At 43.8% G+C, this 15,203-nt stretch overlaps 1 protein-coding gene and 1 pseudogene across 1 annotated transcript in view; both read left to right on the top strand.

Moving 5' to 3' along the window:
• LOC119437479 (ribonuclease 3-like) overlaps positions 1-15,203 on the top strand; it is a 179,434-nt gene that overhangs the window by 21,853 nt on the left and 142,378 nt on the right. Inside the window, 2 exon segments of the mRNA XM_049660036.1 lie at positions 1,650-2,018; positions 10,626-10,761. Of these exon segments, the coding sequence (XP_049515993.1) occupies positions 1,650-2,018; positions 10,626-10,761 (505 nt within the window).
• On the top strand, positions 12,888-14,878 carry LOC125942084 (uncharacterized; annotated as a pseudogene).

Below are 15,203 nucleotides of genomic sequence, written 5' to 3'. Positions count from 1 at the left end.
AGCAAACATGAATAGATCACACTCGATGACCGCAGACAAGCACTGTGAAAACGCTGACGTGAGCAAACGCGGCAGGAGCAGCGACCGAAGGTTCGTGTGGTCCGGAAACTGAGCGGCGAAAGCACAGCGAATACAAAGGTCAGAGCTGTGTGGAGATCGCTTTCAAGATATGGTGCGTGCGACAGCCCTCAGGCACGCAAAGTACGCAGTGGCTTCCAGAAAGCCGCGCCCCCTCCCTCCGGCGCTGCCTTCGCGCTTTCCTCATTTCGCGTGGGAGCTTGAGTTGCCAGTTCCCCTCGCGACCGGTCGCAAGATTTAGGGTCGTACTAACGCACACGCAATTTTTGGACCTGTTTTATCGGAAAAAAAGTGCGCATTAGATTCGACTAAATACGGTATTTGTGGCTTGAGGGGAATGTTTGCAGTCTAGAATGACTGCCAAACTTCCAGGCAGCCGCACTGTAACCGGTATTTCGTGTCCCGCAACTGCACTATAAGTGATACGCTTATACATAAAGTGCTATGAAAAAATTAACGGGAGTCTGAAAAGACTGTATTATATCCGGTCCTGTACTATAAGCGGTTAAGTTATAAGTGATCTATACTGTATTGTTTAACTTGCCTAGTTCATTCACCGCAGTTGCTGCAGCACACAGGTTGCAAGGACCTAGGTGAGGGCCCCTATGCACCCTCTGCGTACCGCCTCTCCGCTTCTCATTTTCTGCGCAGTGGCACAAAAGACAGACACAAATAAGAAAAATATGTAAAGATATCCTGAGCGACAGGCTGATGCTTGACCTTGGCCTCACGAGGCTCTTTGCATTACAGGGAGTGCTTGTAAGCTAGCAGCTGTGCATGCTCCAATCACTGTTTTGGCGGTCTGGTAAACTTGCTTTCGCTGGCCCTTTTTTCGCTAAAACCAAATTCGGGAATTCTGGAAAAAAAATTACAATATTGTCATACTTTCATTGTCTTTAATTTTAGTTTAAGCTTGTATCGCTATACTTTAAGTATAGGCATTCTAGACACTGTGCTTGATGCTTCAGTATGTCCGAACCTGTTTATGGGCTTAAGTTTTCACCCGCTCAAAGGCATTTCAAAATTATTTTTGTTACTTTCAATTGCGTACACTTTAAAAAATATTTGATGGTGTTACTTTTTTCTTTATTGTTATGTCTGCAATCTTGTGTTATATTTCTTTTCTTCAGTCATATGCTTGCTTCCACCTGAACTTGACTTACTTATTTTGCACTAACTAGTGCTGCATATAGCTGTAGCTCCATCATCCAAACTTAAGGTGCGAACTGTTCTTTCCTGATTTTATTCAAGGGGTTATGCTGTGTCTTGTACTTTTACTTTAGATTTTATGCATTTTTTGATACTTTGCCTGTCATTATACCTTTACATTTGGCACCATGAGGCAAAGTATGCAGGAAGTTGCAGCTGAGTGGAACACATCACATTAGCTCTTCTCACCCTAATGTAGCACGTGTAATGTGGTAAGGCATTCAAGTAGCTGCAGGGCCTTTCAGATATTGTCTGCATATTTTTCTGCCTCATATGCTAATGCTTATGATACATTTTACAACGTTAAGAAAGAGGCTGCTAGCAATCTCGTAGGTGACAGTGTGCTTCTGCTCTGCATGCAGGTCACGGGAGAGGCGAAGAAGTCGTAGCCGGGAGAGACACCGCCGGAGTTCGCCTGGTGGTAGGCGAGATGTCCGGCGGCACTCGCGAGATGGTTCTTCAAGGCAGCATAGTTCACACCGAAGCCTGTCACATTCCCATTCACCGTCTTCCAAAGACCGCCGTCGTGACTCATCTCGCCCAAGGTCATCTAATTACAGTGGGGCTTCATCACGTTCTCACTCTTCACGAAGACTAGATCGACATACAGACAGAAAACGTGACTGCCATGAAGAGAGACGAAAGAAGGATGGAATAGAAGAGAAGGAGAAGAGGCGAAGCAAAGGCAGGAGTGCTTCAACAAAAACTAGCAGGCAATCTCCAGAGGAAGGGTGAGCAAAGAAAACAGTGCTGCATATTTTTAATAGCAATATGCCTATTTGTTTGTGCGAGCAGAATCAGGGGAACCGAGGGTCTCGATTAACAACCATATCAAGCGAAGACTAATGCCAAGGAAAGCACTTCCACTTTCGTTTCCATTTTTCTTTATATTAAGGATATGAAACTTATTGCAATTTTAACCCTTTCGTAATTCTTACATTTCAATTTAAATAAAGTTATCCAGATTCAATGCACGTTTTATAAATTAGTAAGTGTGAGGTTGTGGGTTTGATTCCTAGTTACTGAGGCTACATTCTCATGGGGGTTGAGCGCTAAAGCGCATGTGTACGTTAAAAGACTACCAACAGCGGAATTTTTTTTTGTTTACTTTTATGCTTTGATGAGTTGATCTGTGTCTGATAATCACGGAAGGAAATCGTTAATTCTCTGACATGAAGAATAATGAATGATAACATAATTAATCATGATTGTCTCTGAGGCAACTTCAAAAGGAGTGCCAAAAAAAATAATGTCACAGTTTCGCCCTAAGGGCGAAGCAATGAATGCGATAGCAACACAGCAATGTCATACGAAGTAAGGTGAGCGGCTTTGGTAGCAATATGAATTGTAGTAAACATGAGCTGATTAAGTAAGCAGGTGTGCTGCGGCGTAAGTAGACCGACATGAAGAGAGACTCGATGACCACGAGAAGGCGCCTGTGAAACGGTGGTGTTGATGAGAAGCGCTTCCCGTGGGCAGCGCGTGCGAAGGGACACATCTGTAGCGCTGCACTGCCGATCCGGGCAGCATTGCATGTGTAGCGTGCGTTGGAAAATGTGACCCGACTATTACGAACTGAATGAACAAGCGTGGTGTGAGCGCGCACAAACAAACACGAATAGATCACACTGAATGACTGTAGACAACGACTGTCAAAACACTGGCAGCAAGCATACGCCACTGCGGGCGAAGATACGTGCGATCTATCGCTTCAACGAAAACTGAGCGGCGAATGCACGGCGCATAAAGGTCAGAGCCGTGTGGAGATAAGAGATGGTGCGGACGAGCGACGAGCGCGGTTGTTGGCGGAGTAGAAGTGCGCCCTCCCCCTCCCCCCGCTCTTTCCGGCGCTGCTTCCTGCTTCCTGCTTCCTTGCTTGCGCGTGGGAGATTGAGTGCGTTCGCTCTCCGTGATAGCGCGCGTCCCCGCACGCTTCCACTCGGGCATACGGCGCGCGGCGAAGATTTTATCTATAGGGAACCTCACGGCGACGGCGACGGCAGAAATTCGGTTGGAGTGTCCATATAATTGCTATCGCAATAAAAATAGTTAGCCAAGTGCCGCACCGTGGTTGCACCATGATTGCAACTGACTGGACACGTTATCACGTGGGCTGACAAAACAGTGATGTTGAAGAGCAAGCTTTTTGATTTGCCAGTCGCAGCATTTGTCTTCTTGTCGCGAGTGTGTTGCACTATGTTGTCCCCATCAAAATCATGGTTGTTGCCATTGTGCTATTGTTAAGTGAGGCTGCCGATTTTATGCAAATCAGAATCGCTGCCATAGTCGATGTAGGGAACCATTTCCAGTTAGGCCCCCGCAAAGCAGTGACGTGCTGATGCTAGCCATTTGGGTAAGCAATCATTGACTGCCAAACAGTGAGCTTTTGGCGTCATAAGCACTAATTGCTGTTGAAAGGGGAACTGGGAGACTGTGTATTCGAAATATAGGAAGTGAAAGTGGGAAAAGTACAAGTGTGACAGAGCAGATATAGTGGAAAAGTATGCACTCTCGAGTTCATTGACACTGGTCTGTTGGTCCGCTCTGTGTAACTGTACTGTAGGGGCTACCGTATGACCGAGTATATTGAGTTTCCCAATGTTATTCGTGAAAAGTGTGCTATCCCTAAGTTTATTGGGGAAGACAGCAGCCACACCATTGCCGTAATGTTACCAAGGCTCTTGACTGTTAGCCACCACACTTAAGTGTTGCCGTTATCTCAAATATGTAGCTGCTCTTCATGCCAAAATGTGCGCATAAATATAGTGTTAGAAGCGGCAACTTCACCATTGTGAACAATTAGGTGCCCTGTTGATATGAAAAATGCACCTGTTCAGATGTACTTAATAGTTTGCACACATTTTTGAATAACACCAATGGTGGAGGGGTGCAGCTACTTGATGCAGTTAACTTCATTTAACATGAACAAAAAGAGACCTTTTAAATCTATTTGTCTCCTAAGTACAGCTTAAAAGATGTGCACTGAGTCTACAGGAAACCTAAAGGCTACATTCAACTAGTTCTTACTGCACTCCTACCCAAATTGAAATGCTCAATTTTGACCAGCCTAGTAATTAGCATAAACCATTCAAAAGTAACCAGTTTAATGTACTATAGGCAGAGTTTCCTGAACTGTAATAGTAATAATAATAATCTTTATTTTTCATCATCACACTGATAAAGGAAGCTGTAGGTAAAAGCTGCTCTTTTTAGTGGCAGCTTGACAAAGGCCCACAGCTACCTTTGTACAGAACAGTCAGCAACGGCAATTACAATAAAATGCAAATAATACAGCAATTTCAATTAAATGCAATACACAGCAAATCTGCTTTAAAAAAGTTACAGAGAAATATCTTAGTCTCATAATCATACAAAGCACAAGAACAAGATAAAGGTGAACAAAGGGCCAATGTAATTTAAAAATCTAGCATATGCAGCTTTCGCAATTCAATCAGTGTGCATTGAAGAAAATCTATACCAGCTTTCACATAGTTATTTAGTAATGTTATTATTATGTAGGAGAACTTATCGACGGAATAATTTGTTTTCGGGGTTGTAATTTCCCACGGTTCTTTATTTCGTGTATGAAACGTTGTAATGTTTTGCTGTAGATGACAAAGGGGTCATATAGAAAATGTCAATTTTCTTTCACTTCGCATCTGATAGCTACAACTAATTTAAAAGTATAGAGGTTGTGGATAGGTAAAATTCCAGCCTGCTGAAACAATTCACCCTTGTGGGCATCATTCGGTAAGTTAAAAAGCATTCTGATATATTTTTTTTTGCATCAGGTGTAATTTCTGCAAGTTTGTAGAAGTTGTGGAGCCCCATACGAGAAAACAATAGGTGAGGATTGAATAAAAAATTGATTTATGAAGTAAAAGCTTTACTTTGAATGGCAACACTGATTTGCAGCTATATATCATACCAACAACGTGTGATAACTGCTTCAGTCGATATGTTGTCGATATGTTCGTTTCATAGCATATTGCTTGAAAACGTAACTCACAGAATTTTTATATGGTTTACCAGCTCAATTTCCGTATCACCATACGTAAGACGCAAATTTTCGTTTATTGGCTTATTTTTTGTCTAAATAATACCGCCTTTGTTTTACTTGTGTTTATGTTTAAATTACTAAAACATGACCATTTTTTAGTTTTGCAAGAATCTCGTTCATTTTTTCCTGGGATGTTATACTGTCTTCAGCCGAAACAAATATGCTGATATCATCAGCATATAGAACATATTTGGCGTCGGGATAAATGTAAGTTAGATCATTTATGTAGGCTATAAAAAGAAGAGGCCCAAGGATGCTTCCCTGCGGTACGCCCTTAGAAATAGACATTGAACATGAACTTTATTAAGCCAAAGATTTGTTAGTGGTGTTTATCACTCTCAAAACCACCGTTACTCAAAACCACCGAAAGAACTACAGAAAGAGCGCATCGACGCTGCACCGGCGCGTTGCCGCGACCGGCGACACGAACATTGGTTATTGGTTATGCAGCTTCTATTCCAGGCAAACTTATATCCGCTATAGAGTAAAGTGACGCGTAATGTTCACTTTATTAAAAACCATATGTCCACGGTGAAACGTTTAGCGCTAATGAGAGTTCCGATACAAGTGAAGCTCAGCTGCAGTCCATGGGTACCGACGGCGGACAGCGAACCGCGGCTCGGCCATGCTCGTATCGCAGCTGGTGGCGCCGCAAATATCAGCATGTTTACTTCATCGTGAGAAATTATTGCGAGGAGAGGGTAAAGCGGCCACGGCGGTAACAAAACATTGCTGCTTGGGAGCGTCGGCGGTTCGTGCTGAAGCGCCGTCTGCTACAGATTCGAAGTGAACTGAATAGAAATAGACTAGCTCCAAGCAGTTTCTGTTACTCTCGACCATCTGTTTGCGATCTATTAGATAAGATTTCATTAAGTCTAGTGGATGACCACGAATACCATAGCAGTGTAATTTCTGAAACAACGTAGAAGGCTTAATATTATCAAAACCTTTGATAAAATCTATATACGAGGTCTGTTACGAGGACCTTTGGCCGAAGAAAAAAAACTGGCATAACTGGAGCGTTGTAAACCTAATCACCCTCAAAGTAGTCTCCTTGGGACTCCACACACTTCTCCCAGTGATGCTGCTATTATTGGAAGCATTCCGAGAAGGCTTCTTTCGGAATGGAGTTTAGCTCAGCTGGCGTTGCAGCCATAACGTCCTCTCTCGTTTGAAATCGCGCTCCTTTCAATGGCCTCTTGATTTTTGGAAACAGCCAGTAGTCACAGGGGGCCATATCAGGAGAGTAAGGAGCCTGTTCAACTACAAGAGTATGGTTTTTTGCCAAGAAAGTCTCAATCAAGTGCGAGCTCATGTGCAGGAGCGTTGTTGTGATGGATACGCCATTTACCGACAAGAGCACTGCGCGCTACCTCACTCATACGCTGCGTCCCAGCGATTGACGCTATCGGCAGGCAGGAAGAAATTTGCGCATGCGCACGAAGGTTCAAGGTCGGCTTTTGCAAGCGCGCTTGTTTCATATCCATCAGGTATTCGCAAAAAAAATAATAATAATAAGGTCGGATACTTTTCTAACAGACCTCATACATACCTAGCACAACATGTTTGTTTTCAAATTGGGATAGAATGAACTCTTTTTGCTCCAGTAGTGCCATTTCTGTAGATTGGTGTTTTCTGAATCCAAACTGAGTAGGTGAAAGCACATTATGTTTTTCAAGGAATTGGTACAGTTGACGGTGCATAAGTTTTTCTAACCCTTTCGAAAACACTGGCAGTATGGATATGGGCCTATAGTTTCTAACATAATTTTTTTTCACCCTTTTTGAACTGAATGCTGATTTTTGCTACCTGTATTTGTTCAGGAAAAACTACACGCGACAAATAAAGGTTAAAAATATGAGTGATATAAGGGAGAAGAATATCCAGCGCATATTTGATGGGTCTAATCTGCATGCCATCAACATCACGAGATGAACTATTTCTAAGTTGCGAGAAAACGTAATAGATATCTTGTTCCACTACAGGCTCAAAAAACATGAAGATGAATTTGGATCAGGAAGAAATTGAATTAAATCATTAGACATCACGTCATCTGTAACATTCACCAAGTAGTCATTAATTATATTTGCAAGTTCGACTCCTGATATTTTGTTTCCGTTGATTGTAAGGTTTTCCACACTTTGCCGTGATGTATTTTGGTTTAGAAATAAGTTGAGTTTTTTCCACAGGACGTCAGTCTTATCTGCGCTTGCTTGTATTTCTGTGTGTATATAGTGTGATCTGCGCTTTCTAATTTCCTTATTTATTCAATTTCTGTACGTCTTGTATTCTTAAAGAGTGGTGGAATTTCTACTTACCACGAACTTGTAATAGAGTTCATTCTTATGTTTAATTTTACTTAGCAGATCAGGAGTCATCCATGGCTTACGTTTTTTTTTTTATTCACATGGAATTGCTTTTCTGGGAAGTGGTGTCTATAAGTGTTGGAGATTCGGCGTAAAAATTTATTGTAGGCTTGTTCAGCGCTTTTTATCAAAATTATCTCATTCAGATTACTCTAGACTAGACCCAGAGATATCTTGAATACAAACCATCTGTTTCTTACGTACCCGTGAACTGCACTTTTTTTATGAACAGAAAAATAGGAAGGTGATCGCTGATATCCTGTGACAAAACTCCACCAAAAATGCTGTTACTGTTGATATTTGTGATAAACAACTCCAGCAACATTGCACTTTTTTCTGTAATTCTGGTTGGTGAAGCAATAGCAGTAGGAAAACCATTTGATACAATCAGTGTATCCATAGTTTGCTGTGACTCAGAGTGACCTAGAATATCTATGTTAATGTCGCCTGCAGATACCAAAAGATACAGGTTGTCAAATGAAAAAATAAGAGCTTTTCATAAAAGCAAAAAAAGCTGCCAGGGTTTCCGTCTGGTGGCCTTTAACACACTGAAAACAGATATTTCCTGGCGCGAGCAGTAAGTATTTCAAAATCATAACATGTGACGTAAAAGTCTGAAAATAGTTCGCATTGCATGTCTTCCTTCATTAGTAACATAACACCGCCCCCACGGCGCGTTGCATGATTCAAACAGAAAGATTGATAAGAGATGAATGTGGGTGCGTCATCCTTATCTTTTCCCCACATTTCAGTAAGCAATGTGACATCAAACAAGAAAGAAAATTCAGGGATAAAAAATTGAAGATCGGCTTGTGTATTCCAAAGGGTACAAATGTTTAAATGTAAACATTTCAAGGAATTTTTGTAATTTGTGGCACTGACACCATTTAGTTATTGCGAAAAAAATGCAAAATTTTTTTTTCTTCATCCATCTTAGTTAGAATGGCAAGGATATACAATGGACCGAAACAAGCTTAAATGGGAAAGTCATGTGCGTTTCGTACAATGATAGCACGCTTGCCATTTGCTCTGCACACAAAAATCTTTCCGTTCCTGTGCCACACATAGTGAAAGGCATTTTCTTTCGACCATTCTTTCGCGACGTTAAGCAACTGCCTGTTGTGATTAGTTAGGTTTTCCTACACAAAGACATGACACCCTTTTTCCCTCAATTTTTGCCGGTTTTCCAGCCACAGGTCTCTCACCACCTGCCTTGTGCACTTCCCAATTATGCCTGGAATTTTCCCCGGTCTTGCAGGCAAACAATGAATGGCAGCAACTTCTAGTTCTGAGAGTTCCGGCACACTCATCACATCAGCCAAGTTGTTTACTTTTTATAGCAGGTTCTCAGTTTCAGTTACCGGGATGCCATGAAATTCTAAATTTAGCTTCCTGTTTCGCCACTCAAGGTCATTTAGTTCAGTCATTCAACTATCATCTATCAAGGTCATTCAACTTATCAGAGAATTCATTTTTAACAGAGTTCACATTAAAGGAGCACTTATACAAACAGGTTGTGGCCCGCCTTTTTTGCTTTTTAGAAAGCTGTCGACTCAATAATTATTGGGTACAAAGCCTCCAAACCTTCAAAATAGCCACAAATGACTACAACACCCTTTATGCAACCTGTTCAAAGCGCGCTTCATGTACATATCCCATTTTTAAAATGATGTGTTTATGGTCACTCCCTATGCTGCTATCCCCTTCCTCGTCAATGACCATTTCTTTCAGCTTATCATAAATTCCTTCTATCATCAGACAGTAATCGATGGCCGATTGTCTATTTCGGCCTTCCCATGTGATCTGGACATCACATTTTGGCCCCTTGTTCGCGATAACGAGGGCATGTTGCTCACAGAGATCTAGCATTAACCTCCCATTGTTGTTGGTATAACCATCTAGATCCTGTATGTAGGCATTCATGTCACCCAACAGGATAATTTTGCCCTCCATCCCGAAACTCATAATGTCAGCACTTAGGCATTTCACTAACTCTTGATTCTTTTCTTTTCAATTTTTTGCTGTCCATAAATACGTCACTCCCAGCCAAGTTTTCTTTCCACTGACTGTGCCTGATAGCCAAACATGCTCTTGACACTTTGAATTTACTCTTCCCCATTTGCCCCCCTGATGTATGATGAAACACGCTTCATGTGCAGTGCGGCTTTGGACTGAAAAAGCAGACTATGTATTGACATCACTGAAAGTGGAGGTGGCGGTCACGTGATATCACAAACAAATAAGGAGTTTGCCAGTCAGTCTGGTGCGATGGTTGAAGGCCATATAACAACCGTGTTGCCGAAGAATGCCAAATGGGCCTTTCAATTGTACACTTCTCTTGAAAACACAGGGGAGTGCTCTCTCTCCTCTTGTCCAGTCAAGTGCTGAATAGACACGGCTTTTGGCAGCACAGCCATAGTGTGTGTGTGTGTATGCATCAGTGGTGTCTGGTGCCACAAGACGGCAGCATCTGGTTTCGCTGACCTGAATGGTCTTCATTTTCATGTCCAAAACTGCATTGCACTTGAGAATATTTTGAACTGGTTGCGTTAAAAGGTAACTTAATTATTATTTGTTGTGCTCTTGAGGAATTGAGGCCCCATAGCGTAATTAGTAGTGACAGCTTTTCAATAAAAAATTAAAATGGAACAAAAATTTTCTCTCAGTACTCCTAGCTTGATCATCTCAATGATTCAAAGCTTCGCTCATGCAATTTAGCAGAGTGCAGGATGTAGTATAATAGCTACCTTGGTTTAAGTTGTGTTGAAGATTAGAGGCTGCAGATTTCACTATGGATATTAAAATGTGAATGTGTCATGACTACTGCTTATGTTTGCCGTTTAGAAGTGCCTCAAGAGTTCCAGTTCTTTCAAATATGTGTTTATTGTGTTTTTTTTTTCTTTTTTGGCCAGTGATCAGTCAGATGATGAAATGTCTGCTAGTCAGGAGCCTGAGCCAGATGACCCAGAAGAGGAAGATTATCTTTTGGAGTCTGCACGCTGGATTCGTAGCAGTCCTGCAGAACTGTACTACCAAAGAGATGAAAAGGTATTCAACATAGTGAAACCAGGACTGAGGCACATAGGGATAAGTGAGGCATCCTGATTACATTTTTTTTTAACCTTTCAGTAGTCTGTGATTTGGTGTGCATGTACGTGTAATTTACGGTTTATTATTATACAATACAGTAAAAGCTCGATGATACGAATCTCACGGGGTCACGAAAAATATTCGTATTAGCCGAAATTCGTATCATCGAAACACAATTAAAACTACTGTCGAATCTCGATAATTCGAACTCGAAGGGGCCCGAAAATTTGTTCGAATTAAAAGGACGTATTTTTGAAGTATTCGTGCATCATAGCACGATGCACGAATGGTGCGAGTCGTGAAATATCGCGGCGCGCAAGCGCATAGCAAGCGCGGGCCACGAAACTGCGCACGCCGGCTAACGATCGCTTCCCGATAACGACAGAAAACGAAGCTTCAGGGAGCGAGCGGGCGGCGCCGGCACACGGGTGCGTGCGGAGACCGTCGAAGGTGAGGGAGGAGGGCGGCAGGGAAGCGGATTTGGCCGCGTCAACTCCGCCGCTTCGGTGGCTCCCCTCGCCCTCCCTCTCAACTCCCTCGTAGCTCTCTCACCTTCGACTCCGTGCGCGCCCGCCGCCGTGCTGACGCCAGCTTATTTTACCCGCCCCCTGAAGTTTCGTTTTCTGCCGTTATCGGGAAGCGAGCATTTGCGGGCGTGGCAGTTTCGTTGACCCGACTGTGCCTCCGCCGCTGCTTCCCTCTGCGCTGCTGCCGCAGCGTGCAAGGTCAACATGTGACTAGAAAATAGAGGAGAAGGGTTCACTACCATTTTATCCGCGTGGCTGAGACGTCGGCACTAGTGTGTGCTAGGATATGGTTGTCTAGAACACTCTAGTCGGCACGTACACGCTTGTTCCGGCGCGATGCAGAAATGGCGACCTTGCAATTTGAGAGAGAAGGAAATTTCTGCCGCGGGTTCTTTTTTTTTTTTTTTTTTTCCCCCATTCCTTCGCGCGCGGCATTGAGGGGTCTCTCCTGAGCTTTTGCTCTATGGCGGTGTCGGAGCAATGCCGGTCGGAGGCGCCGCCGCGTGATTTGGCGCGCTGCTAAGAGCATTGTCGGTGCGCGGTATGTTCGAAATAAGCGTGTTCGAATTCGCTTGCTTCGCGTTGACGTTGAACGAAAGCACGTTTTTCATGATAGTCTCGCTGTGCAACAATTGTGCTCAGTGTTGACGTTGCGAGGCCTAGCTCCTTAGCCAACTCCGTCCGCTTCCTCTTGGGATCCTCATCGACCTTTCAAAGAATGTCTAATTTCTCTTTAAAGGAGAGTGCTTTCCGCTTGCGAGACATAGCTCACTGCGACTAGGCAAAATGGCGCAAACACAAAGAACGCGGCCCGAAGCGCAGCAGCCACTCCATCTGATGGCTCGTAGAAAAGGAGGAAAAGTACAAAAGCACCAAAAGCGCCACCGCTTCAAACTCTTCGCGCCCAGTCGCGACGTCCGCGCTGTCCGGCGCCGTGCCTCCGCACTAAAAGAGAAGGAGAGAAAGCGCGTGACTGCGCACTGTTCTCTTTCGCGGCCGTCGGTGGGGCGGCGTTTATTCGTATCAACCGACGCAGGCTGAAAATCGATTCGTAACAACCGTTCTCTAGCACGTTGCAAAGTAATGGGGCTCGGCCGGGACCACAGAAAAATTCGTATCATCCGGAAATTCATATTAGCCGTGATCGTATCATCGAACTTTTACTGTATTGTTATACAGGATGCATTTTAGTGAACACATTGTTTGATGGGAAGTGGCCTTTTGATAGATAACAGCAAATGTTCCCATGTCTTAGTACAGTCAAAGCTCGATATATCTAAACACAGATATATCGAATTATTGCATATATCGAACACTTTCTATATCACCAGGATAATCGCATGCATTTTTTATTTCGAACGGGGTCGGACGTAAAATGGATATATCGAACTCCGCCACCCTAGAACAAATGCGCTCTGTTCACAGGCAGTGAGCTTTTCCGCAACACCCTCGAAGATAGTGGTGGCGCGATGGGCGTTCTCGACTGCTGTGCACTATAACTGCACACACCAATAGCGCCGAGGCCACCATTTGAATGTAGCGGCGTACGCACGCGGTGCATTTGCTGCACTGACTCTTCGATGCTGCTGCTAGTGCTAAGCCAGTCGTTGTTATCGTGTGATTAGAGTTAGGCCTGGTGTGGTGTGGTTGGTGTTGTGATGGCTGCAAACATGAAGAAGCGAACAACCCTGACATTTGCCGCAAAATTGCAAGTCATTCAGCGCGTTGAGAATGGCGAAAATAAGTCAAGCGTCGTCGATGCTTTCAACATACCAAGAAGCACTTTCGAGTACGCTACTAAGAAACAAGAGCGACATCAAGGCCAAGGCAGAACAAAACCAGCACTCAGGCACGCGGTGTGTTCGCAAAGCTGCCTTTGAAGATGTTGAGAAGTAGCTGCACAAATGGTTCGTCGATGCAAGGGCCTGGAATATTCCTTTATCAGGACCGATGCTACAGCAGAAGGCTAAGAACTTCGCATTCATTCTCGGCGCCGAGAACTTCAATGCCAGTAGCGGTTGGCTGCAACGTTTTAGGCCCGCTTCAACATTGTTGGGAAGACAGTCTCGAGGGAAAGTGAGGATGCCAATGACAGAGATGTCAAGAAGTGGCTTGAACAAAAGTGGCCCCAGGTTCTCGCCATGTATGAGCCGAACCAGATATTTAATGCGGACTAAACAGGCCTGTTCTGGCAAATGCCTCCGCACCCGCTCGATCCCCGCAGGGACAAGTGCCACGGCGGCAAGCAAGGCAAGGCTCGCATAACAGTTCTGTTGGCTGCTAATATGGACAGAAGCACGAAGCCACGGCCACTTGTCATAGGCAAGTTTCTAACCCTGAGGTGCATGCGCAACTGCCCCACTATTCCGGTGACATATGCCTGGAATAAGAAGTCGTGGATGACTCGGGACATATTCCAAAAATGGCTAAAGGCATGGGACTCTGAGTTGGTGTCAGGGACGGAAGGTGTGCTTTATCATCGATAATCGCACGGCACACTAAACCAATGTCCAGCTGAGCAATATTGAAATTAAGTTTTTGCCGCCGAACACAACGTCGTAGCTGCAGCCATTGGACCAGGGCATTATCCTCACTTTCAAGTCCATCTATAAGCGTCGGCTAATTGACATTTTGCTTGTGAAGCTCCGGATGGGCCAAGAGCTAAAGATAGACCTTTTGGGTGCCATTCGAATGCTGAAAGCCTCTCTGGACAACGTCAAGCAGTCGACCATAGTTTACTGCTTTCGGCATGCGGGTTTCGTTGGCCGCACTTAAGAAGCTTCTGAGGAAGCAACCGAAGAGGCAGGATTGGATGATATGGAGGAAGAATGCCAGCTTGAAGAAACATGGAGCAAGCACGTTGTAGCGCTTTGTCAGTGCTGAGCCACAAAGCATGTGCATTGAAGGCTTCGTTGGCGGTGATGACAGCACCGGAACAATGGCGGAGTTGACGGACGTGGAGATTGCAATGGAAGTTACTGCTGAGCGGCCAAGCGAAGATGCTGCCGAGGTTGATCCCACAAGCTCTGGCGTTGCCCCGCTCCCGACTTCAACCAAGGCTGTAGCTGCGTTGACCCTTGTACACCACTACAGCAGCGCAATAAAAGGCACCGGCCTATCACTTGTGGATCGCTTAGACTATGTTGAGGACGCCGTGGTTAAGCACGCAGTTACCAATACAGCAGGCTACACTGCTGCAGTACTTTCAGCCAAATGAATAAATACTTTGTTTGAAACTTCAAGTCAGTATTTACTGTGCCACTTTTGGTTCATTGATTGATTTTTACAAGTTTTTAATGTGTTTTTTTTACGTGATTTTATATATCGAATTCTGGCTATATTGAACTATTTCGCGATCACCGCGCTGTTCGATATATCGAGGTTCGACTGTATAGTGTGACATGGGGAAAAATAATCCATCTCGGCTTCATTTCATTTCCTATTCACGTTTACACTTATCTAGTCCTGGCATTGATGTTATTGGAGCATGGCTCAACCACCGTTTCACACTTCAGAAAGAGAAGTTAACTTTTTAAAAATACTCCAGCTTCCTTAAAGGCCGGCTTGCTGCAGGCATGAAATTGTAGAAAAGATTAATCCATTCCAAGCCTATGTACTTTATTTTTTTAATTTGCAAAGAAAATTATTTTACTCCATTATTCTGGCTGAAAAATGTGTACTGTTTTCTTTTTCATAAAGTTTGCTAACATTTTAATTAAGTGTCCTTGCATTTTTCATACCACACACGCCACGGTTAGTTTTAACTTACTACAGTGTAGACCGCTTATAATGTAAGTCGCCGGAGTCGCAAATATCCGACTATAAGCGGTACCGCATTATAACCAAAGCAACTATTTTCAAGGCCCGCACATA

The sequence above is a fragment of the Dermacentor silvarum genome, chromosome 1, assembly GCF_013339745.2.
Source record: "Dermacentor silvarum isolate Dsil-2018 chromosome 1, BIME_Dsil_1.4, whole genome shotgun sequence".
Taxonomy (NCBI): Eukaryota; Metazoa; Arthropoda; class Arachnida; order Ixodida; family Ixodidae; genus Dermacentor; species Dermacentor silvarum.
This window is presented reverse-complemented; position numbering and strand designations above follow the sequence as displayed.